The sequence below is a fragment of the Pseudonaja textilis genome, chromosome 3 (genome assembly GCF_049901715.1).
Source record: "Pseudonaja textilis isolate UNSWEBS1 chromosome 3, rPseTex1.2, whole genome shotgun sequence".
Taxonomy (NCBI): domain Eukaryota; kingdom Metazoa; phylum Chordata; class Lepidosauria; order Squamata; family Elapidae; genus Pseudonaja; species Pseudonaja textilis.
Genome location: NC_141992.1, coordinates 111680386 through 111708285, shown reverse-complemented (window position 1 = coordinate 111708285; position 27900 = coordinate 111680386). Strand labels below are relative to the sequence as shown.

Sequence of the window (27900 nt, the reverse complement as noted above, 5' to 3'; positions counted from 1 at the left end):
GGTACCAATGTCTACTTAATCATTTTGGTTGAAAATATTTAAGAAAGTTTTTTAAAATTTGCACAGCCTAATAAGTACTTAATAAGATAGTACAGTAATAAGTGCTTATTTTAGGTACTTAAATGTAATACAGTATGAATTTTATCTCAAGACTTGATTCATTTATTTGTGCCACCTATCTGACAAATGTACACTATAAAAAAACACACTAAAAAACCAAACATCAAAATAGTCCACAGTAAGAATATCAATATTATTTTAAAAGACTAGAAAAGAGCATATTTGGTGTTAACAATACAGCCATCTCACTAATTCTCCATTTTCCTAAGGAACACTGCCCCCCCCCCCCAATTTATTGATAGAGCTACATTTTGAAGATTTGAAAGCTACCATGGATGGGTCTAGTCTGATCTCCAGCGGAAATGTTATTCCACAGCACAGATGCCACAGCAGAAAAGACCTGTCTCCAGGTGTAGCTTTTTAACAGACACAAATGTACAACATACCTCTTCTGTTAGAATTGTTGCCACATTATTTGAATTCCTATGTCTTAGTTTTTCAACCTATAATATTGTCCTAAACCATGTGCCTTTCAAAAATATTAAAGCTCCTCTGATGATAGAGAAATGAAACAAATAGACATCATATAGACATTGAAAAAAGCTATACATGAGTATTAATGTACATCTAACCATCTCTAAACTCTTGGTCTTGATGTGCTTTTGTTACATAACTATGATATTATAATTATTTTTTATTTTATGGATGACAGCTCGATGGATTAAAGTAGGTAAATGGAGAACTTTGAGTTCAATCTCCTCATATCTATTACTCCTCTTTTAGGCCTTTTTGCTGCCACCATCAGAGATATCCTTAACTGAAAAAATTGTGAAAGTTTATAGGAAATGGATACTACATGAAAAACCCGTCTTCATGCAAGAACCAGATGCAAAGGAGACTATTCAAGATGATGATGTCATCACAGAACACTCAACAGAAGAGACAAATGGCAAACATGTATGCTACCAGTCTTTATTAATAGGCAATGGGTTTGTGTGATGTGAATTGAGGTTTGTAAATAATTGTATAATCTGAGCAAAGAAGATGCTCAGACTAATGTAAATAATATATACAAAACTTGGTTCCACTTTTTCTCTAATAATCTGTTGCTACTCCGGTACTCATTTTTCTCTTAGTCACTTTCAAACTTCAGAGGAATTCCCTCAATTATCAGTTGTGCTATTTACCATAGATAAAATATTTGAATAAATTAATGGAAAATTTTAATTACCGGTATATACTTAGAACATGGAAGGTTGGGTATGGAAAGTAGAATAGAATCAAGGTCTTGCTTTCCTTTTCCTTTTGATTTCTTTTGACAAAAAATCCAAAATATGGCAACAAAATTTTGGATCTTTAAATCAGAAATGACTGGCCTTAAAATATTATTCTTAGGATTGCATTAATTGTTAATCTGGGAGAAACATATGCTTATTTTATCCAAATGAAGGGTTGATATATTAAAATTTATACAGTAGTATAAATCTTTTTGTCTAAGAAAAGTAACTTTTAGGATATCCTGTTATATTTTTCTAAAGGCATCTGTTTAGAAATTTAGAATAGAATAGAGCTGGAAGGGACCTTGGAGGTCTTCTAGTCCGGCCCCCTGCTCAAGCAGGAGAACCTATACTATTTCAGATAAGTGACTGTCTAGACTCTTCTTAAAAACCTCCAGTGATAAGAGTGCCCATGATTTCTGAAGGCAAGCTCTTCCACTGGTTAATTGTCCTCACTATTAGAAAGTTTCTCCTTAATTCCAGGTTGCTTCTCTCTGGTTAATTTCCAACCATTGTTTCTTCTCCTATCCTCTGATGCTTTGTAGAATAATTGGACCCCTTCTTCTTTGTGGCAGCCCTTCAAATACTGCAATACTACTATCATGTTGCCCCTAATTCTTCTTTTCTTTAGACTAGCTAAACCCAAATCCTGCAGCCTTTCTTCATATGGTTTAGTCTCCAGGCCTTTGAACATCTTAGTTGCTCTTCTCTGAACTTTTTCCAAAGTCTCAACATCTTTTTTGTAGTATGTTGACCAAAATTGGTTGCAGTATTCCAGGTGTGGTTTTACTAGGGTTTTATAAAGCGGTATTAATACTTCACATGATCTTGATTCTATGCCTCTGCTTTATACAACTCAGGATTGTATTAGCTTTTTTGGCGGTGGCTGTACACTGCTGGATCATATGTAAATGATCATCCACTAGGATTCCAAAGTCTGTCTCACAGCTACTGTTTCTAAGCTAGATCTAACCTAATCTGTACCTTTGATTTTTTCCTGCCTAAATGTAAAACTTTGCTTTTGTCCACATTAAAATTCATTTTGTTGGATAGATAAGTTTGTCGAGATCTTTTTGAATCCTGAGCGTCTCTTCAGGAGTGTTGGCTATTTCTGTCAGTTTAGTATCCTAAGAATTTAATAAGTTCTCCTTCTGTTCCTTCTATGTTGAGTGATTCAGTTTTTCCTTCAGTATTCTTATACTGAGTTCAAATAATGATACACAGGCCACAGTGTTAAACTTATATGGAAATGTCAAGAAATTGCAACTGTATTTTCAATAGGTTCGCATCAAATTAATTCATCAAATTAATTCATCACTTACACATTTACTTATTAGTATTTACTATCTGTTGATAGTAAATGAATCAGTAAAACTGATTCGAATAGAAAATTAGGTTTTTTTTGTACAAATGTTTTGTCAGACATTGTTTTTTTCACTGGAAATATTTATTCCCTGTCTATACCATATTACTAAAGAAAATGAAAGGAGTTCTAATGCCGTGGTCACTAATTCATTCAAGATCTGTTGCATCAGTCTTTATTCCATTCTGTATTATTACTATATCTGATTCAAATAGTATCAAATCATCACCTCTTTATTGATAAAAGTCTTATTAATCTGGTATAGACTTTTGTAAATGGAACCAGTTCCTCTCCTTCTAACAACCCCCTAAGTTTGTGTTGACAATTATAGACCCTGTGGGCCCATATACTTGGGAGATTATCTCCCCTTAACCTTTTATATCAGTGGTAGTATCCAAGTAGAAATGGTACTTTATATTGTATGAAGCATGTGTAAATCAGTAGTGAAATATTGCCAGTCTCTCTCTCTCTCTCTCCCCACCCCCCCTCTCTCTCTCTCACACACACACACGTTAAATAATTTATGGTATAGAGTATTTAAATATTCTAACCATTAAGTGCTTGTTTATTTTTGGAAATGTATTAAAGCTGCTAATGCTTTTGTTAAAATTTGCACTGAGCAAACGGGGGGTTACATTCTGGGTACTCATATTGACTAATATGTTTTTGTAAAGCTTGTGTCTGGACATAAAAGATCCTCAAGTTGGGGAAGAAGTTATTCCTTCTCTAGTGCTGTTACCAGAGGATGCTTATTAGAAGATGAAAACCAGAATGTTAAAGCAGGTCTTCAAGCTACACTGCAGGTATTATATATATGATATACAAGAGATAGCTTTCTTAATTTATGTAATATATTTTGTACTTGTTAATTGTATTTATATTTGTTATGTAATTATACTGTAACTGAAATTATGCTTTGGACAAAAGGAAATAGCTTGCTCCTTTAGAACTGATAAATGCTAAGTAAAAGACACATTTGATGTTACCTTAATTGTAACTAGAATTATTCTAAATTTGGGGTGGACTCCTGCAGTGGATCAAAAGTATAGAAAATAAAAATATTCAGACTATATTTGAGCTGCAAAAAATTAAAAGGAAGTAGAAAAGAAACACAAATAGCCCCAGAAATACTTAAAAAACATAAAACCAAAAAAGGCCCCAGAAGATCCCTAATTAGCATCTATATTTTGTCCTTTTTCTCCTTCACATTCTTCAAAGTGATCTCCCCTCCCCCCAAAAAGATCAAATGAACCAAGATCAAAAGACTTCTAAGTGGTGATTTTTAAAAGATAAATAGAAATCCTCTGTACACTCCAGAGTACTACTCAAAGGCAGCCCATTTTGCTGCTTAAAATAATCAATTCATGTTTGAGGCAAGAAATTTTATACTCAAAACATTTTTAAAAATGAACTGTTTAAAACTGTTTTTCTATGTAATTCAAGATTGAGAATATCCATGAGTCGCTGCAACAACTGTCTCTCTGAACCGTGACAGTGATTAAATTATCTTATGATGGCTCTTCAATATTTTAGTTGATCAGGGCCTATTCCCATGATCATTACATCCTTTTTCAAGCTAACTTTTGCAAGACAGTCACATGGTCACAGTTCACCTATGTAAAATTCTGTACTCTAAGCGTCTGTTCATAAGCTACCATTTTCAGTTGTTTCATTGCATGATGCTCTAGATCAGTGATGGCTAACCTTTTCCATGTTGCGTGTCAAAAGTGTGTGTGTGTGCGCTTGCGTGCCTGTACCCATGATGCAATGTGCATGCTACTCTCCCTGCTACTCTCCCTGCACATGCGCGTGTGACCCCCACACTGCATGCCTCTGCGCATGTGTCTCCCCCCCCCCCGCACATACGTGGCAGATACCCAACAATCAGCTGGCTGTTATTTAATATGTGTAAGGGACTGTGTGTTCTGATCCACGCCCTTTTCCAACGAATCAAACACACTCCAAATAGAACAGAAACTTTGTAATGCTTTTGCAAAATAATTAGCTGTGATAAGCACAAGCCTTGCCAAACTGTGCAACACTTGCCAAAAGATAACAGACAAGAAATAATTTGCAATACAAGAATCTTCTAATGCAAATTGAGGATACTGGAATGTCCACAAGGCTGGAGTTTCAAAATGTCTTTGCCTTCTGCAAAGTACATTCATTCACAGCTGGCTTTTATCTTTTTGAAGGAGGGGCCATTACCTTGCAGCCTTACTCCTGAGTCGCCCGTGCTATTGTAGCTGCTCTTTCCTCCGAGCAATCCTGCGTGCATGCGCACTTGTTACAGGCTCCTCGGGAACCTCCTCATCACTGCTGCCAGCCCCCACAATCTCTGAAGGCAGCAGTCCACTCCCTAATGGTCCTGGCCCCTCATCTGAGTCCCCGGTCTCCTCAGCTGTCTGTACCTGCTGCCGGCTAACCACAACACTGTGCTGTTTATAACTTATTGTAAGGGTGATTTCTGTTTGTGAATAGATTAATTTAATCCTAAATGTTGTGAAGAATATATTGTTCAAATTATTCAAAATAACCTGAATAGATTCATATACCTTCTCTCTCTCCCCTCCTTCCCTCCCTCTCTCTCCCTTTCCCTCTTCCTCCTCTCTTTCCTTCAAAATATAAAGGTATTTTTGACAAACTCTGCAAACATATTTTTATTGGAACCATGCAGTGAAGCCCCTGAACTTCTTAAAGAGCAGATAAATTCTTGCAGAGCAGTTTTGAGTATATATAGGCGCATGATAATGGAAGTTCCAATGAATAAAAAGACCTGGTATGTTTATTTGTATTGGAATGTATGAATGACTTTGGAAAAAGAGGAGGAAATGCTGCTTAAGAAACAATCAGACAAGAGAGGTAGGAGCTGGCAGTCGCTTAATGATCAGAGAAAGAAATTTTAGAAAGACCTGCCCAAATGGATCAACCTATTAATAGCGAAGGCAGGAGGTTTATGCCTTCATATTTGCAATATTCTATTAATATAGCCTTACAATAAAGTAGAATTAGTTCATCTTGTCCTGTTTCCTATCTAGTTTTCCTGGGAACTCCACTGATAATTTGTTTTGTTTTCTAGGGAGAAAAACATATTGTTATAAGGCAGGATTATTTGAAATACACGTTTTTCATGACTGAACAAATAGAATGCTGTCAATTATTACCACTTCTATTGTAACTTTGAACTGTCACTAAACTAAGTGTTGTAAGTCGAGGGCTATCCATATTAATTTTTTAAGTGTGCACAATCCTAATATTTGCTTCTCTTTATAACTTTTTCAGAGCTGTTAGAAGTACCTATGTCAGTAGTGTCAACATTATTATGAGAGAATGTTAAGATAAATACCATTAGCAAATTTTTACATTCATATAAAAATTGTGTGTGTGTGTGTATTTTTCTCCTAGGGAGCATATGTTACAAATGCTTCTTAGCATAACAGAGGCTGTCATGAGCAACTCCAAAGAAGATCAAATAAAGGATGCATTTGGTCAAAGTTTAGCGGGTTCACTATTTCGGGTATGTCTCATTTTTTTGTAGAGCAGTTTAAATATTGTTCAAGTGCTATAGTTAATTAATTAAATTTATATGTTGCCTGAGTCTCAGCTACACAGAAAATAATTGTATTGCAGAGTTATATTCTATAGCACAATATAGCAAGATATGGCAAGATCACTATTTGTCATATGTTTAGAAGCATATAAATGACAAGAACATTAAATGTTGGTAATATATGAACTTCATTATTTAATATAGGTATTCCTTGCTTCATGACCACAATTGGTCATCTCCATTGTTGAATGAAGTGGTCATTGAGTGATATGACTGCCCACATGACTGCTTTGCTCAAAGACTGCAGTTCCAGTACTCACAGTTGAGGTTGTTAAGTGGAGGGAGTCTCATGTCAGGGAAGCAGGGTGCTTCTGGAGGGGTGTGTGGGAAAACCCTGGGATGCTCCACTCAGAAGGTGAAAAAGCTCTCTGTCTAAATGCAAGGACAATTTTCAGTCCCTGAGCAAAGAGACACTTGTGTATGGCCTTTGCCAGGCATCCCATGGCCTCCCCCACCTGCCTGAGGCATCTCACACTCTTACCTTATAATGCTCCCTCTCTGATCAGGAGCTTAAAATCCTGCTTGGATCTTGTCTTGGGTCTTTCATCTCTAGGGACTTGCTAAAAGAGCTGCCTATTGAAGGATGCCAGCTCTCCTTTTTGCCTAACAGGGAAGTCATGTGGAGTACAGAAATGGAATTCAAATCATCATGATCGGAGCTGTGTTTCTCAACTCTGCCAAAGGAGTTGAGCTCCCCTCCACATAGGGAAAGGAATCTTTCCTTGCATAAACTTAGGATCTGAATTCTGTTTCTCCATCCTGCTAAAGGAGTTCAATTCTCTTCCTTGCGCAAAAGGGGACACTTTTGGCGGGATGGAGAAATGGAGCCCTGCTGTTTGAAATCTAAGCTCTATTTCTCCATCCTGCTAAAGGAGTTTCACTCCCCTCAGCAGGCAGCTCTTTCAGCCAATCCACAGAGACGAGGGAGTCCTCTCAGTGGGTAGGAGCAACTTGTAACCTTCTCTGCCATTTTCCTCGTTGACTTTCTGGGGAAGCTGGCAGATAAGATTACAGATGGTGATCACATGATTGCAGGCTGTTTGGCAACTATTTGTAAGTGCAACAGGTTGCCACATACCCAGACTGAGATCATGTGACTGCGGAGGGGGGCGCTGTGCAACATTTTACGACAGCTAGATGTGCTTTTCAGGCCCTAAAGCACCCTTTCCAAGGCCATCATAATTTTGAATCATTATTAAGCACCATGTCTTATGTCAGTCACTTCCTGTAATTAAATTTGTAGTTTTAATGCTGCAATATAACCAATGATTAGTTCTACGATTTTAGCATAGGGAACAGGAAAATGGAGGTGGAATAAATGACATATATGTCATGCTCTAAGACTGAAATAGTTTCACAAAACTAGACGGAATTTGTGTGAAATAACAATTTTACTTCCCCACTAAATAAATTAGGGATAGGCTTATAGGTTTTGATCTTACGATATATTATATATTCAGAGATACAATTCTGGAAGTGGCCCAACTGCAACAGGTCTTTCTGTTGTCAGAATAAAATATTTTACAGTGGGAACATTATATTAACAGAATGGTTTGCAGAGTTCAAGTTAGAGAATCAATCTGAAATGACATTTTATTGGGGGGGTTGGGGAGAGGGGATTGTGTTTTTTTGTGTATTTGTGTTATTTCCTGGTTCTGCAAACTGCATCTAATAGATTGGGAAACAGAATCAAATAGCTTTTAAAAATGAAAAATACTTTTAATGTCATTTACTAGGAAAAAGTTAGTAAAAATATTATTGTTTACTTAAAATGAAGTTTAACTAATAACCAGCAATTTCAAAATGCAGATAAGATGCTGTATATTCTGGGTGTTTTCCGATACTTAATTGCCCATATTGCATAATTCTTACAGAAGACAAATATCTGAAACATTTTAAACTTAAAAAAAATGAATACAAAACAAAATAATAGGAAACTGTTATGTGTTTGCATGGCACACTTCTTTGGTTTTCCTAAATATAATGTATTATATATCCCAAAGGTGCTTTTTTTCAAGAGACAACTGGACTTTCCAGAAAGTCCGGTTGCCTCTTCAAAAAAGCACTTTTGGGACAACCATGACCTGGATGACTGAGAATATATAGTATTCCATAATCTGGAATGATGCATCTACTTTGAATAATCTGGTATAAATGTATCTACCCTTTCCTTTCTTTAGAAATATGTACAGATAGTCCTTAACTTACAACCACAATTGAGCCCAAGATTTCAGTTGCTAAGCAAGACTGTCGTTAAATTATTTTTGCCCCATTTTATGATCTTTCTTGCCACAGTTGTTAAGTGAATCACTGCAGCTATTAATTAGTAAGCTTCCCCATTCACTTTGCTCCTCAGAAGGTCACAAAAGGAGATCCTATGACCCTGGAACACTGCAACTGTCATAAATACCAAGAATCTAAGTTTTGATCAGAATGCTGCAGCTCTCATAAGTGTGAAAAAACTCTCATAAGTCACATAAGTTACAATAAGTGCCATTGTAACTTTTGAACGGTCACTAAATGAATGGTTGTAAGTCAAGGATTACCTAGAAATAAGTTCATTTGAATTTCATTCAGTTGAAGATGAGAATCCAATCAGCTCTCTATTTTTCCTTGTCTTTTAACCACAGACTCTCATTGTGGCTTGGATCCGGGCAAATTTGAGTGTTTATATTTCTCGTGAGCTCTGGGACGAGTTGCTACGTGTGCTATCATCTCTTACAGATTGGGAAGAACTAATAATAGAATGGGCTAATATAATGGATTCTCTAACATCTGTTTTAGCAAGGACAGTATACGGTGTTGAAATGACCAACTTGCCACTAGATAAGCTAAGTGAACAAAAAGAGAAAATACAAAAAGGAAGAGGTAAATGATAAGGAAATGATTGAAATTATCTGTATGAAATGAGAAAAATAGTAAATGCTACTTATTTACTGAAAGCAAATATTGCACTCCAATGCAATTTTATAGCTTATTCTAAATATATAAAGGGCTATTGTTTGAAAGGTCATGCAAGGAGATCATGTGTTTACATAAGGTCTCTAAATACTGATTTCCCCTAAAAAGTACCTATTTTACCTACTCAGTGGAATTTGAATTCTCCAACATGTGTAAGCAGTTTATTTTATTGTGATCAAATTCAAAAGCAGATTATACTTTATTTCAATTCAAATCTAAGAAATGTTTATTATTTATTTATTATTTATTGCATAATTCTGGAATTATGTGCAGTAGCACGTGGCTGCCAGCCTATTACTTCTGCTTGCTCACGGCTGCAACAGAGCAGGAGGCTGAGTGGTGTGGCATGGCTGCAAGGCAAGGCAGGTGTCAGGGCATAGATGGCCTGGCTGTGGGGGTCCTGAGGTAAGCCTCTGCAGAGTGCATGGGACAGCTCCCCACTTCGAGGCCATGGCACTGGCACATCACTTAGCCTCCTGCTCCGTTGTGGCCACAAACAATGTCAGGGCATGGATGGCCTGGCTGCAAGGGCCCTGTGATAAACTGGTGCGGGACGCATGGGTCAGCTGCACTCTCCCACTTCAGGACAGTAGCACTGGCACACCACACAGCCTCCTGCCCTGCCACGAGCAAGCAGAAGTGGGCCTTACGTACATTGGGGGGTGGAGACATTTCTCCCCAAAATATGCCCTACTGCTTATTGGTGGGAAGGAAATAAGACTTGGTCTTATTTTGGGGGCAACACGGGTACCTAGTTCTCTCAATCCATCATATGGTTTTGTCATGCCCCTGTCGGAATCTATTCAGAGTGGGAGGCCGAGCAGCTGAGTGGGAGTGTGACTCGTTGGCCATGGAAGAAACTGGGAAAGGGCAAAGTCTGGCTGGGCAGAGCAGGGGAGAGGTAGAGCAAGGGAAGGAATTCGGAGGAAGACCCAGGCCCACCCCCTCTTCATCCTAGGGCACACAGTGAGGAATGGAGAAGGGAGCAACGTGAGTTGTGTGGCTTATGGGGGAGGAAAAGGCCCTGATTCCCTTCATTAGCTACAGCTGGGAACACAGTGTTTAAAAAGGGAAGCTGCGTACAGCAAGTTGTTGGGAGCAAATTGTGAATTATCTGGTATGGAGGCTTATCTGTGTTCCTGAGGTCTTCCCAACTGTGTGTATTTTGCTGTGCTTTCAAGGCTGCAATTCCTTCTCCTGCCCTTTCAAGTTAATCACTACAGCGTGGTTTGTTTGGATTTTTAGTTACAGTTTGTATGTACTTAGTTTTTGGACTGAATTTCCTCCATTTAAAGACTGTTCCTGGGAGAGTTTTTTCTCCAGCCGAAGGTAACCTGCACATTGGGGGCAAAGTTGGAAATAATAAAGGGACTCTTCTTGCTTATTTAACTGTATTGCTTTTGTGCCATGGCCCAGGTCATCACAGGTTTAGCCTCCAGACCCTTTGTCATCTTTTTGTTATTTTCTGCACTCTTTCTAGAGTCTCAACACCTTTTTTGTATCATGGTAATCAGAATTGAATGTAATATTCCAAGTGTGGTCTCACCCTGCAGTATAAAGCAGCATTAACACTTCACTTGATCTTGAAGCTATCCCACTGTTAATGCAACCTAGAATTTCATTAGCTTTTTTTGGCAGCTGCAGTACACTGGTAGCTCATATTTAAGTAAGAGCTGCTTATACATCCAGAGCTAAGACTGGCAGGCATATTGAGACTATTGGTATAAAAGCAACGTAACAAGCTTCCAAATACCACTGCCAGAATATTTTATTACTTGGTGAGGCATTTTATTTTGAATGGACTTTGAATTTTGGTCTGATCTACTAAAGTGCTGAAGAGGTTGTTTTTGTTTTCTTTAGCAATTTCTCTACACCTTTGGAGAGTCCAGTGTTTGCCTTCTGTTACTCACTAGCCAGCTTCCCACTTGTGTCGCAACTGTAGACTGTTTCCTCCTTTCCTGTATTTAAACCTAACAAATGCAGCCCACCTGTAAAAAAGGTGGGAACGGATAGGGATGAGCTGGTCAAATATAGGAGGGAGAGTTGGATTGTGCAGATCAATTTCAAGTTGACTGATAGATCTGGCAAAGACTTCTATAACAGCTTTCTAATGCAGAAATAGCACAGCATTGTATGTTGAAAGTTTGTTTTGTTTTGTTTGTTTGTTTGTTTTTAGTAATTCAGACATGAGATCTTTTCATTTACTATTTGTAACTCTTAATGTGGGAAGTTACTCCAGACTTCTTACCATCTTTGTTGCACCTTTGCACTCTTTCTAGATTTTGAACATCTTTGTGTATTGTGATCAGAAATGGATGTAGAATTCTAAGTGTGGTCTCATCAGTGCAGTATAAAGTGGTATTATTTCACATGATCTTGAAACTAGCCCTCTATTGATGCATCTAGGACCGCATTAGCTTTTTTGGCAACTGCAGCACATTGCTGGGTCATATTTAATTGGTGGTCTATTAGGATACTTCACAATTGCAACTGTTGAGCCAGGTAGCACCTATTGTATATCAGAAAGTGCGTTGTTTTTGTCTTGCCTATGTGTTAGCAAAAGTCTGCTTTGGTTTAGCTGCTGGCTCTCTCTTCTTATGCACTTCTTGCTTTTACTGTTTTTACTGACATGGTTAGCTATTAAATTCCTGCTTCAGCAGATTCTTACAAAAACTCAATTATTGAGGAAGCTTCCAATAGGTTGTGTTCATTATCTAATTATTCCTTAGTTCCATTCCTAAAATCAAATTTTGTTTACAGTTTTGGTGCTAGAAATCATTTTAATTGATTTAAATGACAGTTCCTGCTTAGCCACTTATATTGGAGATTGATCAGTTGGTTAACTGTCAATTAGATTTTCATTTACAATCTGATCTTCTTGAATTCCCTAAGCACATTAAGGTTAATTTTGCTGTACATTCCATTATTGAAAGGTGGCATTTTGGACTCTCAAAAAGGAGCTGCAGTTGGAAGATCGTTTTCTTTGAGCTGGAGAGATCATCCTGATGTTGCAGAACCAATGAGATTTAGGAGCGCTACCACCTCAGGAGTACCAGGAATTGAGAAAGCAAGGAATACAGTGCGTCAGAGGACAACAGGTTAGAAACAGGCAATTTAGTGTTCCAATAATACAAATGTCTTTTTAAAAAAAATTAATTTCTAACATTTCATATTTGTTTTGATTGGAGTTGCTTTTTAAACAATCTTGTTTTTGTCAGGGTTTCTACTAAACCCTATATTTCTGCATATAAATTGTTTTCATTGCTCTGGGACTTTTCTAAATCTGGCAACCCTACCCTTGGCTTAGAATTTGTTTATCAACCAAATATTAGAGTCAGTGTTTCTGGTCCAGTTAGTATAAAATACTTAACCTTGGGTGAAGGTAGGAAGGGAAACTTTCTGTTTTGGTTATTCGTTATTAATTAAGCATTTTTAAATTGTAAGATGGTAGAAAATAGTTGGGATTGCAAAATAATTGAGATTTCACATATCTGTGTCTAAAAATAGTTGGATCATTCATATGATCATCACGATGTCGTAATTCGGTAGCACATACTTGGTTTTTTATTCTGGTTATTCAGTGGAGGGTTGCATTGCATTGATTGAAACAACCTTTGAAACTCCTATATGGTTCAACCTCTAGTTGCTGTATATGTGTGCACATGTTTTCAAGTATGTAACTGGGTTCTTTAATTTTATGGAATATTCAAAGATTGTATGTATATAATGTAAAGGCCTTTGCTGTTAAATTGCAAAATTATTGTGACTGGCAGGTTCAATGTTGTTATAAGTTACGTAGTATTAAATACTTGGAGCTCTAAGAGTAAAACCAAAATTCCTGTAAAATCCATAACAAATACTTTTGCAAAAATGCTTGTAATTTTTCATCAACTTTGATTAGTAACATAATCTCTACTGTAAGATATATTCCTCTGATTTCCTCCCAGTTTTTTTACAAGCTTTCAACTCCATATGGGGGGAGGGGGTTCACTTTTCTTCATTCATCTTTACTAATTGAAATCATGGCTTGTTTTAATAATGGTTTCTTGAAAAATCCAGGGGTAGTCTCCACAGAAAACTCATGTTTAGTTGTCCACTTCCCAGTTATATCTTTGTTTGTCACACAAGGATGAAACACTTCATAGACCCTAAACCTTTTAAAACGGGAAGGGACTTTTGCCAGAGAATTCATTCTTCATAAGGACATAGGTTACTTATACAGATACTTCTCATAAATTCTTGCAAATATTTCTATATTTCTAAATGGAGGTATGGTCTGTAGCAGGGATCCCCAATCCCTGGGCCACAGATTGGTACTGGTCCAGGGCCTGTTAGGAACCATGCCATGCAAATGGCAGGCGAGCAAGTGAAGCTTCATCTATGCATGCCCAGGATATAGGTTGCATGCGAAAATACCCCCCCACACAAACCAGTCCATGGAATAATGGTACCAGAAAAGTTGGGGACTGCTGGCATACAGCATCAAAATGACTCTTTAGGCATTAAATGTGATACAAGTTGAAAGCTAATGACATTCTCCTTACCCCATCATACCTTTATCATGTAGTACAAAATTGTATGCATTGCAAAAGTTTGCAAAGTGAGCTAAGAAGAATTTCTTAACACCAACTCTCTGAAAAAAGTGTCCTGCCTGCAGCCAGAAAAAGTGCCCTGTCTGAAGCCATGCTAAGTAATACTAGGCCCTTTAGAATAAAGATTTACAAATAGTTTTTAAAATGGTTGGTAACATTTGCCTTCGGATGAACTGCAGCTAATATACTGGTTCAGTTCCATCTTATTTCTCTATTTTTGTTAGCTATAGCTACTTATAGTTAGACGAGATTGGTTTTATAACTCATCATGTAAGTCTTTTGGAAGTGGGTTTTTTTCCCCGCAGTTTCAAAATTACAGCTTTATGCTCAAAAAATAAATCCACTGGTACCTCTACTCTCTTAGTAGGCTTAATTTCCCTCTGTACTTTTTTCTGGTTCCATCCTATCGGGATGCTGGAGTAAGATAAGACAAGAACCTAGCATCTCCCATATGATAGGGTTTGTTCAATGGACAGAAACATTGTGCCCTGGAGAAGGCACACAATTGAAAAGCATTACTACGTAGAAGAAATTAGTTTTATTATTAACCACCTGTGTATAAATATGGTTAATGTTAGCTGTGAAACTTGTCCAGGAGCAAATTCTTTTCTTGTTCTCCACCATGATACAAGAACTTACCACTTGTTGTTTAGCTTGGAAAACTATTGTATTAGATTCATGGTTCTTTACTATTGTCTGCTTTAGCTATGCTACAGGTAGTTAACAACCACACTTTTAGTGACAATTCAAATTTGGAATAGCCCTGAATGAATGGTACTTGCAACCAGTTCATAGAGTTTCAATTGCTGTAAGACTCCACATTCATATGATCACAATCCTGGCATCTGGCTTGCAATTATAATGTCACTTGCCTGTGATTGACTTTTTTTTTGGTGCCAGCTTCAAATAAGCAAAGCTAACGGGAAATCTGGCAAGAGGTTGCAAATGTGAACTATGTGATGCCTCACTTAACAATGGAAATCAGTAATGTTAGAATTGCTGTCACTAAGCAGGACCTTCATGTAGCATGCTGCTTTATGACCACAATATGTAGCAACAGCAATTCTGATCCTAATTGTCATTTTTAACTGAGGACTACCTGTATCGAGTTCTTGTGCACAACCACTCTCCATCTTTCCCAACAATGCTCCAACAGTTTCATACAGCTTCTCAAGAAATAAAGGGACCTATTCCTTCCCTTGGTAAATACCTAATTTGCAAATATTTCAGATAGCTCACCACTCTTCTGCGGTGAATATTCTGATAGAAGGCTTTCTCTTCACATCCAAGCCTCTTTTTATGACAGTATCAACAAATGCTTTTGATAGAATTTGGATTTCTCTCTTGAGTATTATTAGGATAAATGAGATATGATTCCTCTCCAAACGAAAACAAGAAGTTAATTATTTGGACCTTTGCAATTTTCAAAGCCTTACATTCAAACCCAGCCTTTGGAACAGAATTATCAGGTCACTGCTAACAGCATGATTATAGTTTTCTACATCAATAAGTAATGTAGCATGCATCGTCTAAGCCTTTTCAGATGAGATTCGTGCCTCTGTCACTGGATAACATTTGTATGATAGCTATCTGTCTCTTACGGTCTGGCAACAAGAAAACTGATTGAATGGGACTGTTTTCACACTTCTATCTCTTATAGGTAGATCTGCATTTGTTGATAGCAAGGACAATATTTAATTTGTGAGAGATTCCCTTTATATATCTTTTCCCATTCACTCAGAATACTTTTTGTCAGCATTGCTGTTATAGGGAAGGAACCCAGAACAGAAAATTCTATGAGAGTTTATTTTCTTATACTTAGTGAACCCTGGCACTTTCATCACTAAGCGATGTGGTGGTTAAATGAGTTGCAATTGATTTTACAAGCATTTTGTTGTAGTTGTTAAGTTAATCATGCTGTCATTAAGTGAATCCAACTTGCCCCATTGGTTTTACCAGCACTGTCATAAATTTGAACAGTTGTTAAGCAAATGGTTGTAAGTCAACACTACCAGTATACATACTTTTTTGATTTTGGCAAAATTTCTTTGAAAATGAAAGCACATGGGAACATGTAGGGATAATATATTAGATTTATATAATTAACATTATCATTTCTTCATAGCAATTGTTTTTAAAAATGTAGCCTGCTCATTATACTCAAAATGGTTGTTAGTCTTTGTGTTTAAATGGCTTCCCCTTAATCTGTTTTCTTTCTGTCCTTCAGCTAGCCTCAGAGGGTGGTATCAAGACTGAATTACTGCTCGCTATTTTGTTGGATAACGACTATGTCCACATTTCTGTAACTTAGAACAGTTCATTCTTTAAAAAAACAATTTTGGAACACTAAGAAACTTGAACTAATAAGAGTCAAAATTCTAATGTTGTTCTATGTTCAGAATACTCAAAAGTGCCATTTAAAGTCTAATTATTTTACACCACTCCCAATGCAGCTTTTCGGCCAAATGTTTAGACTCGATTGGGCATCTTTAGCCATCTTCCTTAAGAACCTTGGATAGGCAGGTTATTTGATGGTGTTAAGCAGGGGTGTCAAACTGGATTTCTTTGAGGGCCGGATCACCATTGTAGTTTGCTCTGGGGGGGGGAAGTGGGGGGAGATGGAATGGATGCCTCCTGCAACATTCTGCCGGCCAAAATGGGGCACGCCTGTAGCCCCCTCTGCCCCATTTTTGTCCTGAACGGCCTCCAGCACTTTGCCAGCCAAAACAGGTTGAGGGGGGGCAGTGTGTGGCTCCCCTACGCCTTGTTTTCAGCCTCCATGGCCTTCAGCAGCACTCTTCCAGACAAAAAAGTGCCCTGCATAGGACCCATGAGGCTCTGTGCAGCCCATTTTTGGCCAGCAGAGTGCTGCTGGAGGCTGGGGAGGCTGAAAATGGGCCGAGCAGGTGGGCTGAGTGGGGCCTCCATGTGGCCCGTTTTGGCTGACAGCGTGCTGCAGGAGACTAGGGAACCCGGAAATAGATTGTGGGGGCCGCATGCGGCCCTCCAGCAGCCTGTTTTGTCCAGTAGAGGCACTGCAGGCCAGGCCTTTGATATTTCCAGGCCAGCCCCACAGGCCTTGAGTTTGACACCCCTGGTGTTAAGTATTAAATTGTTGTAGGATGTAAGCTGTTCCAAGTAAAGCTGCCTTTGTAATTGACTGATTATGATTTTGTCGATGCTGATATCACCATGGATACTATCTTTACTCTTTTGCCACAACTGTTTTGTTTCCATCTTCTTACAGATTTTTAGATGATGATGTAGCCATTTTCTCTACAGTAATACAATGTGCAAGCATAAGATGTACTTTTTATAGAATCAGTAACTCAGAGAAATAAGGATGATGAGCAACATTAATGATACAGAAGCTCCAAAAGCAAGATTTTCTTTCTGTCCTCTAGTTTTTTTCTAATAAACTGTCTTTCTAAAAAAAAAACTCTTGAATATTGGAAAGAGATACACTTTATTTAATTTCTTCTTTTTTACCTTAATGAATTGTATGTGCACAGCATTCATGTTTATGAGATTCTAAGCCTGTTTTTCTATGTGGAAAAAACATCATTCTGCTAAGTACATTAAAATTATTCTTTTACTTCTATTAATTTATTTTTCCCTATAAGCAAAGCGAAGCCTGTCTATCAACAACTGTGCTCGTCTCTGTGAGGCTTTGCCAGCCACTAAAAGTGTGCCTCTTCTCCTTCATACTGTGAGCTCTCTCTTGCCTGATATCTCTTATACTTCTTACTCTTGCACTTTTTCAGGTATGATATTATACAGTTGTTACAATTTAACAAGATTGTATTCTGCTTTATTTTACCGTATCTTACGTACAGCATCCTAACATTACATAATATTGTATTTTAATTGAAAACATTGGTGTTTTTCCAAGTATGTCAGAAAGTAAGCATTAACAATCTGAAATCTTGTTTAGATAAAGCAGTTTCCCAAGTTTCTTTGAAACTGAAACCCAAATCTTTTCTGGACATATACCAATTTCCCTTGAACAATACTCACTTGTCAGTGACAGAGTATAATCTTTTATACTGTGAGAGACTTAATTGTTTACTTTAAATATAGCAGTTGGTTAGACTTCTACAATATTCTCAAGTTGTTAATACTTGTTGGGAAGTACAGTATGAATGAGATAAATCCACACTACCTATTTTTGACACCTCCAGTTTCTCTCTATGCAGCTAAATCAGCAGCTGATTTTTCCAGCTCAGGGGAGATCATATCATGGGTACACATCTATTCCAATTCCCTTATATCTTTAAGTTTCTTTTCAATTTGGCCAACTGTATTTGAGAAAACGAGGAAAGAGAATTAACCATGATTCTAGTTCTTAATCTTGATACATTTTTGTATAGAATTGGTGTTGGATGGATAGCCTGCTAAGAGAGTACTGGCATTGTCCACTGATCAACCCATGTTTGTCAACCAGAGGACAATCATCTTAGCAAGATGAATTTATTTTAGGAGGAAGGGTAAATGGGACATGTACATACTTTTATTTGTTCTGCTTCTTTTGGAGGCAAGTCTTCACTGTAAGATTTCCAAGCTCTACCACAAACAGAGCGATCTAATGATACCAGAGATCTATCAAAAGATGACTGGTATTGTAAGCCCTCTTTGCACCCTCAAGTTCTGCTTCCATTGTTAAATCATCCGGTCCTTGCTGCCATTTCCGCTGCCTCTCTCTTTTCAGGGATGCTACCTGCTGCTGGACTCAAAAATGCTTTTGTTAAGACTGATATGGCAGAAGCATTGAGTTCATTGATGTGATTTTATTTTCCCATTAATACCTTCCAGAGTAGAATAGAGTAGAGTAGAGTAGAGTAGAGTAGAGTAGAGTAGAGTAGAGTAGAACAGAACAGAACAGAACAGAACAGAACAACAGAACAGAACAGAACAGAACAGAATAGAATAGAATAGAATAGAATTCTTTTTTGGCCAAGTGTGATTGGACACACAAAGAATTTGTCTTGGTGCATATGCTCTCAGTGTACATAAAAGAAAAGATACATTCATCAAGAATCACAAGGTACAACACTTAATAATAGCCATAGGGTACAATAAGAAATCAAATCATACTAGGAAACAGTCAATATAAATCGTAAGGATACAAGCAACAAACTTATAGTCTTACAGTCACGAGTGGGAGGGGATGGGTGATAAGGAGTGATGAGAAGATTAATAGTAATAGTAATGCAGGCTTTGTAAATAGTTGGACAATGTTGAGGGAATTATTTGTTTAGCAGAGTGATGGCGTTTGGGGAAAAACTGTCCATGTGTCCTGTTGTTCTGATGTGCTGTGCTCTGTAGCATCATTTTGAGGGAAGGAGTTGAAACAGTTTATGTCCAGGATGTGAGGGGTCTGTAAATATTTCACAGCCCTTTTTTTGACTGTGCAGTATACAGGTCCTCCATGGAAGAGAGGTTGGTAGTAATTGTTTTTTCTGCAGCCCTAATTACTCTGTATATTATATATCAGTTTAATATATTCTTATGTGCTTTCACTTTATGGGTAAAGTAAATCATAGATACCAGAGCAAAGAACAGGTTACAATGTTTATAAATGCAGAATTCAATGTAGTTAGTACTTTTAAGTGCACTTCTTTATAAAAGCTGCCAGTAGGATTTGAATTATAGATAGCTCTGGGTAATATTGAGACATACTCTGTCTCATGGTAGCGTAACTTTTAGTTTATATCTCAGACAATCAAATATATGTCAGCAACAGTTTTCAGCCTTCATTTTCCCATTATGGTATTCCAGCTATTCTTGTAGTAAATACCCAGGCTGTACTTCCAATCACATACAAGGATATCAGATTCATAATTAGAAATGTTTTTATATCAATCAATATACAAGTATTTCTTGCACACAAAGATACATTTTTTTAAAAAAGGTAAATGAAACAAAAGCTGATATTTGAAATTTCTTGACAGCTATCATATTTCTTACATAAGGGAATTCATTTTGTTGGAATAAATTAATTTTGCTGAGAAGAAATAGTGTTCTGATAAGTTCTTAATACTTTTAGATATCCCTTCATACTTCATATCATAGAACATTCCCATCTCAAGTCAATAGTATAATGGCTTAAACTGTATTATATGTTTACCTTGTGCTAAGTGACAATTAATGTTTTATATGTTAGTTGATAATAAGTATGTAAATATTTTAAAAAGTCAAAGACCTTTATTAGAAATAGATATGGACATTTTAAAATCATAATTAATAAAACTTTTATATTAATCCTTATAGAAAGTGAACAACATGATCTATCAGAAAATGGATCAGGAATTGTGAATCAGCAACCGGTAAACTTATTGGGAACAGAATATAACAGTCCTTTTTCAGACCTGGATCAATTAACTCGAAGCAGTAGTACCTCTGACATTAGAGATCAATGCAGTTCTGATATTTTCCAAGGTAATCTAGAAATACTCTGAGAAAGAATTGTTTTCATATGCTATATGTAACAACATCTGAAACATTATTCATGCCATATACTAAATGTACTTACTATGCCATTTTCTGTCTTTTGTTATTTACAGTTCGGTCCAAGCATTTTAAAAATAGTTTTTTTTATTAATTTTTATAATAACAATGGTTTAAAAGTTCATTTTTTACATTTATATTTCATTAAGACTGATAGCAATTTTTAATTATAGCCCATTTATATAAAACATACACTAACATTATAGAAAAAATAAAGCCCAGTCAACTCAGTAGAAGTTATTTTCAATAAACATGAATCAAGTTACTCATATTTAAACAGATTTCCTTATTGGAGTAGAAATATTCCAGTTTACAAGGCAAAAACCCAAGATATAAAAAGCAAAACAAATCAAAATTTTATTACAATCATATACCAACATATATATTACTATATTTTTATCTCACCTTTTTAATAAATTGTATAACCGAAGATGGCAAACAACAATCCTTTGAGGTGGATTGGGCTGAGAGAGTGTGTCTGGTCCAAAGTTATGCAGCTGGCTTTCCTGGCCTTCTGGTTTCTAGGCCAACACCTTCATCTCTACATCAAACTGACTCTTTGAAAAGGATGCAAAAACACAAGAAACATTTTAATCAGCCATGTTATAATTGATTTTTTATAAATCAGCATCCTTAATATTTAGCAGGTTTGCAGTCATTTGGAAACCATTACGTTATGCAAGATCTCAATATTCAGTGATCATACATTTTATGTAGTATTTTTGAAACGCCAGAAGGCAATAACTGCTGTGTTTGAAAGCCAGCTCTTTTCCTAAATACATAATGTGACTTTGCAGTTTGCAAAGTAACTAACCTTAGTACTAATTACTATTTTTTTTAAAAAACCTTTAAAAATGAATACACTACATTTTATTTATATATTTATGATCATTAATATTTATATATTTATGATCAATAATTAATTAAATAATATGTTTAATACATGCTATGAAGTTAAGTTGATTATGTAAATATGCACACATACATTTTCATAACTTATAAAGTTGTATATTTTAAATAATAAAATAAACATATTCAAATAAATTTATTAATTTGTAATCCATAACATTTCACTCATACTTCACAGTTAGAAAAACAGAGAGTTCACAAAATTTAACTTCAGGATCCAGATCTGTTCAAAAAAATAAGGAGACCATGAATAAGGAAAGTACAGTACAAGAAGTAAGTACAAATAGGATCACAATGTATATTTAAATAAGACATGTTTAAACGTCATTATATTAAAATAATGTATTGTGCTGTTATGCTATGTTTTATGTTAACAATTGACAATGTAAATAATGGAAATGTGAAAAAATGTAGAACTAAGAGAAATATAAAATATTTTTTTTATATCTTAGGGTTTCCTATTGTCAAAGTATATGGAACATATTCAGTTATAGAATAATGGTGAAGTTTAAACTTTAATTTATTAAATATGTATAACCATAGCCCACAAAATACATTAACATTACAAATATTTAAAGTAGAATTAAAACAGACCCATACCTACCATGGTTTAATTTCCATTTATTTAGATAAACCTTTCTGCAGTTAATGTAAGTAGGGTTATAGCCTATAGTTGTTTAAAATAAGATGAAAGATTTTTTTTTTAATCATCTGAACTGAGAGAGCCCACATCTTTTCAATATATGTCTCACAGGCTGATAAATATAATTAAAGATATAAAAGCTTATTGGGTAAATGTTCAATCTGAAAAGGGAAGAACAGGAATGCATAGCTATCTACCCTCCATCGCTGTTGAAGGCATAGTTTGCAGTTTTAAAATTGAATGTTTGCCAGGCTAGGTGAATTAAATACTTCTTTAATGGTTCAGTTTTAGACTGCCGCATCAAGGCCAGAACCCCTCATCAGCATATACCTGGACTGGCCCCAATAAGAAATCATGCCTTTCCTATTAAAAAATCATTGCTGTGAAAAATATACAAAAAGTTTTAAAACTCTGTTTCATTGCAATTACAATTACATAATGTTGGGTTTGACAAGAGCAGAATTTGACACCTTACAGCAGCTAAATGTAGTGTTATCAGTTCTCTTTTTTTTACATATACAGGCATTCACATGTCCTTTTTTCTTTTCTTTTTTATCCCTGTTAATTATTTTAACAATTTTTACTGTCCTTTTCATCTCTGACCATAGAACAAATAAATGAAATCAAATAATTAAGGAATAATGTCTAATATTATAAAGTTTATAGAATAGTAGTGTGTAAAATTGATCAGTGCTTTGAAGGAGACAACTTATCAAGCTATATTACTATTATATTAATATGTAAAACATTTTTTCACAAAATCATGCAGGCAAGCAACATTGCATCTGAATTAAATCTTAAGACAGACATACAGCAGTTACATGGAAATCAGAAAGAGAAAGAAAAGTGTGAGTTTTTCAGAAAAATCACTTTATTGAAATGATTGGTGAAATAGAATATACTGATGTCACCAGATTCATATAGTAAAATAATTTTCTGTTTTAATTACTTCAGTTATATTTTCAGATTGTATTACTATATTTTATATATCACTTTTTTATTTAGGTGAAAGTATTAGCAGTGATACTTCTATTGGATACAGTAATGAAATGGGCATGAATTTGGCTTCCTGGCAAACATGTGAAGAAAATAATGATATCTCCATGCATGCTGACATTTCTGATGATCCAGATGCCCATCAGTGGTTGGTTACCAATTTCTCAGGTATGCAGTCTTAAAAGGGAAAGATAAGCTGGATATTAAACATAACATTACACTTCAGCTAAGGAAACTGAGTTATGAAATGGTTGAGCTTTCTATCATCTTGTTTGTAGATAAAACAAAAGACATGACATCTTCATTCATTCATTCCATCCTCAGAGCCTTACACCAGCTCTTCTGCTTTGCCTTCCCTAGTGATTAGTCCTTTCACTTCTTCTCAGACATGGGAACATATATGGTATTGTCCAGAGGTGCTATTCAACTGGTTTGCACCTATTCGGGAGAACCGGTAGCAGTGATTTGGCATGGGTCGCAGAACTGACAGCGACCCCTGGCTGGCCACGCCCCTGAACTGGGTCGCCTGGTCGCCCGCTTGTCTCAGTCGCTCTCCTAGCTTTCCCTACCACATGGTGGCCATGGCACAGCTCAGGCAGATGTCCTAGGGCTGCAGCTGCTACACATGCACTATGCATGTGCAACAGCCCCAGGACATCCGCCTGCCTGCCTGCCCTCCCGGAGCACATTTTCTGCCTTCTCCCGGCTGACGTGCCTCTTCCAGCCCAGCCCTGCCCGGCCAGTCAGCAGGTAGGTGGGTGGGCAGATGTCCCAGGGCTTCTCGCCGCCTTTGTCCTGATATGCCTGCAGCAGCCCCTCAGGCCGGCTAAGCCGGGAACTGCCGTTCCCAGGCTTCTACTCTCCCATGCTTGGTCGACACCTCTTCACCTTGCCTGAAGCGGCTGGTCCTCCTGCCACTAACTCTCCCCTCCCTCGCCTGGCCTGAGAAGGTAAGAGTGACGGCAGGGGATAGCGAAGTGGCCGGGTCCCTATCTTCCTCTCTCCCCCACTCTGTGTGTGTGTGTGTCTTCCTCAAAGCCACAGCTGGGCTTTCCTTGGTGCTCTTTGCTATTTTCATTTGTTCTTTTTGGAATCAAGACTGGCTGAACAAGGATCGCCAGCCACTGCTGGAAACATCTCTTCAGGTGACCCATCTCCCCCTCCCCCTCCTCTTGCAACTGGCAGCTGTGGCAGGGCCGGGAAGATGGTGTGCACACCCAAGGAGGAGAAGGAGGGGGAGATGGAGATCCTTGTTCAGCCAGTCTTGATTCCAAAAAAAAGAAATGCAAATAGCAAAGAGCACCAAGGAAAGCCCAGCCATGGCTTTGAGACACACACACACACACACACACACACACACACACACGGAGAGAGAGTGGAGGGAAGAGGGGAAGATAGGGAAGAGCGCTTGGCCAGCCATGGCTTTGAGAGAGGGGGGGGGGGGAAGAGGTAAAGAAAGAACAAGAGGGAATGAGAGAGGAAACGCCCCTTGACATGAGTGATGTCTGGTTGGCCACACCCACCCAGTCACATGACCACCAAGCCACGCCCACCAAATAAGCCACACCCACAGAACCAGTAGTAAAAAAAATTGGATTCCACCACTGGTATTGTCATATTTCTTAAATGCCTAAACTATATTAACTTTAATATATGTAATAGAAGAGTGAATGTCTGTATATGTGTAAATTTTTATTTTTGCATATACTTTTCCATTGATACAATAATACCCTCCAAAGTGAGATGTAGCTGGCATACCTTGATTGGTTTTTATCTATAGGATCAAGGTGTTTTTTTTTCTCCTGGGAATTTTAATCAGTGTGTTAATGTTTAACATGCTGATGTTCATAAACATTTTATTCAAGCTGCTGCATTTAAGGTTTTATTATCTTTATCATCTACATTTTTCTTATTCTATATTTCAATTGCTCTAGAAGTTTGTATGATTTTATTCCAATATAACTAAATGGGAAACCCGGTTTCTTTTTTAAAAAAATTGTTTTTATATCATCATTATAAACTATGTATATGATTTCAATAAAGTATTTAAGCATTATTGATGGTATAAAAGTCTATTTTTATACCTGTACAGATAAAAAAAATGAAATTTATATCTTTGTATCTTGGTTTCTAATTTATCCCTGTAAAAGTTTATATTGGCTGTGTTTTATAATGTGTTCTATCTATGGGAATAATTCTTGCTTAAATTTGGTTAAACTCATCAGATGTTAACCAAGTTTAAAGCAAGAATGGTTCTCATAGATAGAATACATTATTCAGCAATAACATATGTTGTTAATTATTCCATTCTTGTATATTCTCTGAGTTTAAGTTCCCAATCAGATATTGTTACAACTCTTTCTTCTAGTTTTGGACAACATTTAATTTGGTTTCCATAAGCATAAATATCAGTAAATTATGATGTTTTCTGGGATTACAGCTAGTAAGAAAAATGTGATTTCCAAACTTCACTAGAAAAGGAACTATGACACCAATCATAAATTGAGCTTGTGACTATTCCCTCATCTCCAAATGCTGTCTTTGTAGTGTCCTCATGAGGAGCAACTGTCTGGAGCTGAGTGATCTCCTGTCCTCTCCTTATTCAAAGAGCCGGTCCACTCACTGGCTTTTGTGGAGCCATCTTCAGTCCACCACTTTTTCCTCCAAAGTCCCAAAAAGGATATTATGAATGTTTCTTTCACATAAAATGTTGTGTCCATTTTATCATGCAGTATTTTTGTTTCTTCTGTATTTCTGTTTTTTTTTAATTTAAATAAATAAAATTTGATATCTTTTTCTCTTTTTGCACACATGTTAAAAAAGCTAATTGAAACCATTCTTTCTTCTAGACAGCAGTGAATTCCTTGCTGATGATTGTAGCATAATTGCTGGTGGCACTCTTACTGGATGGCATCCTGACTCTGCAGCTGTACTATGGAGAAGAACATTAGGAATTCTTGGAGATGTAAACAATATCCAGTCTCCTAAAATACATGCCAGAGTTGTTGAATATCTCTTTGAGTTATGGCACAAATTAGCAAAGGTGAGGTTGAACGTTATGGTGGGTTTACTGGAGATAAGCAAATAAACATTGTATAATATTCAAATCAAATGAAATTTTCAATATTTTAAAATAGTCTTAATAACCCAATTTATTAAGTCTTCAACAGTTGATTAGGCTGCTGGAATTCTGTTGGAATGAAATAAATGTTTTAGCTGATCCCTAATTTAGAGTTCCTGAAAAAACATTAATAGAATAATTTAATGGTAGAAATAATATGAAAATGATATGTTAAAATTAATGATTATAGTAGATATGCAATATTAAGGGATAATGGTGGAGTCAAGTTATTGTTATGACTATTCATAACTTCATAAGGTTCCCCTCTTACATTAAACATGTGCTACTTAGCCACAAGTTAATCTTTTTGGCATGATGAAGGCCATACTCCCAAAATGGGCACACATTTGGAAAGTTTCAAGCTGTCAAATGAATGTCTTGACTATCTGCAGTAAGCCACCCAAAATGCACATAAGTAACCTCTTCCCCACCCCTCACCCCGTTAAAAATCCCAGCTAACTTGCTACATGTAGTCCCAAAGCCAAACATTTTGGAGCCCTGTATTTTAGCTAGTGTGATAATATAATTAGCAAACAAAATGTTGCTGAAGAATTATATGGTCTCCAATAGCAGACATTTGCTGAACAAATAAACTGGACTAAATCAGGAATAAATGAACTAAAATCCAGCAATATCTAGAACGTGATGGATTCTCCACCATTCTACTAATGTGTTTAGGGCAATTTTAATGTATATTTCTTTGTGACAAGCTAATGGAACTTGTTCCATAGAAAATGATGTTTGTGCTGTCCAGAACAATGTTTGCAAATAACTCCTCCAGTTTCAGAACCCTGTTCATCACAGAATAATAATGAAAACAGGCAATACAAGAAATACATATTTAATATTCCATTGATTTCCTGTAAAATGAAGCAAAGAAAGAACATGCATAGACCATCTCATGTCTTGGTCTCATCAGCTAAATTTATTCAAATCAACTAGAAAATAACTTTGACAAACAATATTTTGCATGTAAATGTTTAAGAACAATGCAACTAACTTTATGAGACTGATGAAATTTAAAACACTTAAAGTGTTTCTTGTTTATTTGTTTTAGATAAGAGACAATCTAGCAGTAAGTCTGGATAACCAGTCTACTCCATCCCCTCCTGTTTTAATTCCACCACTTAGAATATTTGCATCATGGTTGTTCAAGGTAAGTTGTTCATTTGCTTTTGCATGAAATGCAAACAGTTTATGGATAGACTTGGAATAGAGAAAAAATATTTTATTGCCACACAAGATGCCCTACTTGGAATTTTCCCTGTTTTTAGTGTTTTGTGTTCCAGGTAAAGAAAGTCAGAAACATTTTGAATAGGCCATAAGAAGTGTGCATGACAGAGAAAATGTGTTTCTGTTTGAAACTGGGTAAAGTAGCCTTACTCAGCATGTTCTGAGTCAGCCGTATCCTAATAAAGGTACTACTCTGTCATATTGAGTGATCCATGCTCCAAACAGAAAACTCCTGACAACTTTCTGAATCTTCCAACCAGATAATATAATGAGAACTTAAAAGACCTCCCAAAATAGTTGGAATAGGAGCTGACTGCTCCTACCTGCAATCTAAAAAAAATGAAGGGCATATTTTGTTAAAATAAAATAAATTTTAATTTATTTTTATTAACACCCAGTGGAAGCAGCAGTTGTAATATAATAGCTTTTTAAAAAAGTGGTCTACTTACCACAAATCCAGAAACCAATCTATTTATATTAGGTATGATTTGAAAAAAATAAAAAGTTCAATTATTTCCTTAGATATATCAGTTCCAATGAAAATATACTGCTAACCACTGTAGCATGAAGATGATATTCTGTACTCAAACAAAAAGTTAACAAAGCCAATACCTGTACAGGTAGTCTT

General features: G+C 36.5%; 1 protein-coding gene across 5 annotated transcripts in view; it reads left to right on the top strand.

The window, feature by feature from the left end:
* RALGAPA2 (Ral GTPase activating protein catalytic subunit alpha 2) overlaps positions 1–27900 on the top strand; it is a 164378-nt gene that overhangs the window by 37012 nt on the left and 99466 nt on the right. For 3 of the 5 annotated variants that reach the window (XM_087930639.1, XM_087930642.1, XM_087930643.1), the window contains exons 11-23: positions 844–1017; positions 3375–3503; positions 5331–5479; positions 6106–6217; positions 8941–9178; positions 12205–12369; positions 17487–17627; positions 20134–20301; positions 21458–21552; positions 22692–22770; positions 22928–23086; positions 25768–25961; positions 27097–27195. In XM_087930639.1, coding sequence (XP_087786765.1) covers positions 844–1017; positions 3375–3503; positions 5331–5479; positions 6106–6217; positions 8941–9178; positions 12205–12369; positions 17487–17627; positions 20134–20301; positions 21458–21552; positions 22692–22770; positions 22928–23086; positions 25768–25961; positions 27097–27195 — 1902 coding nt within the window. The remainder of the gene's footprint in view (positions 1–843; positions 1018–3374; positions 3504–5330; positions 5480–6105; positions 6218–8940; positions 9179–12204; positions 12370–17486; positions 17628–20133; positions 20302–21457; positions 21553–22691; positions 22771–22927; positions 23087–25767; positions 25962–27096; positions 27196–27900) is intronic. The other 2 variants (XM_026700983.2, XM_087930640.1) reach the window with 1 other exon arrangement.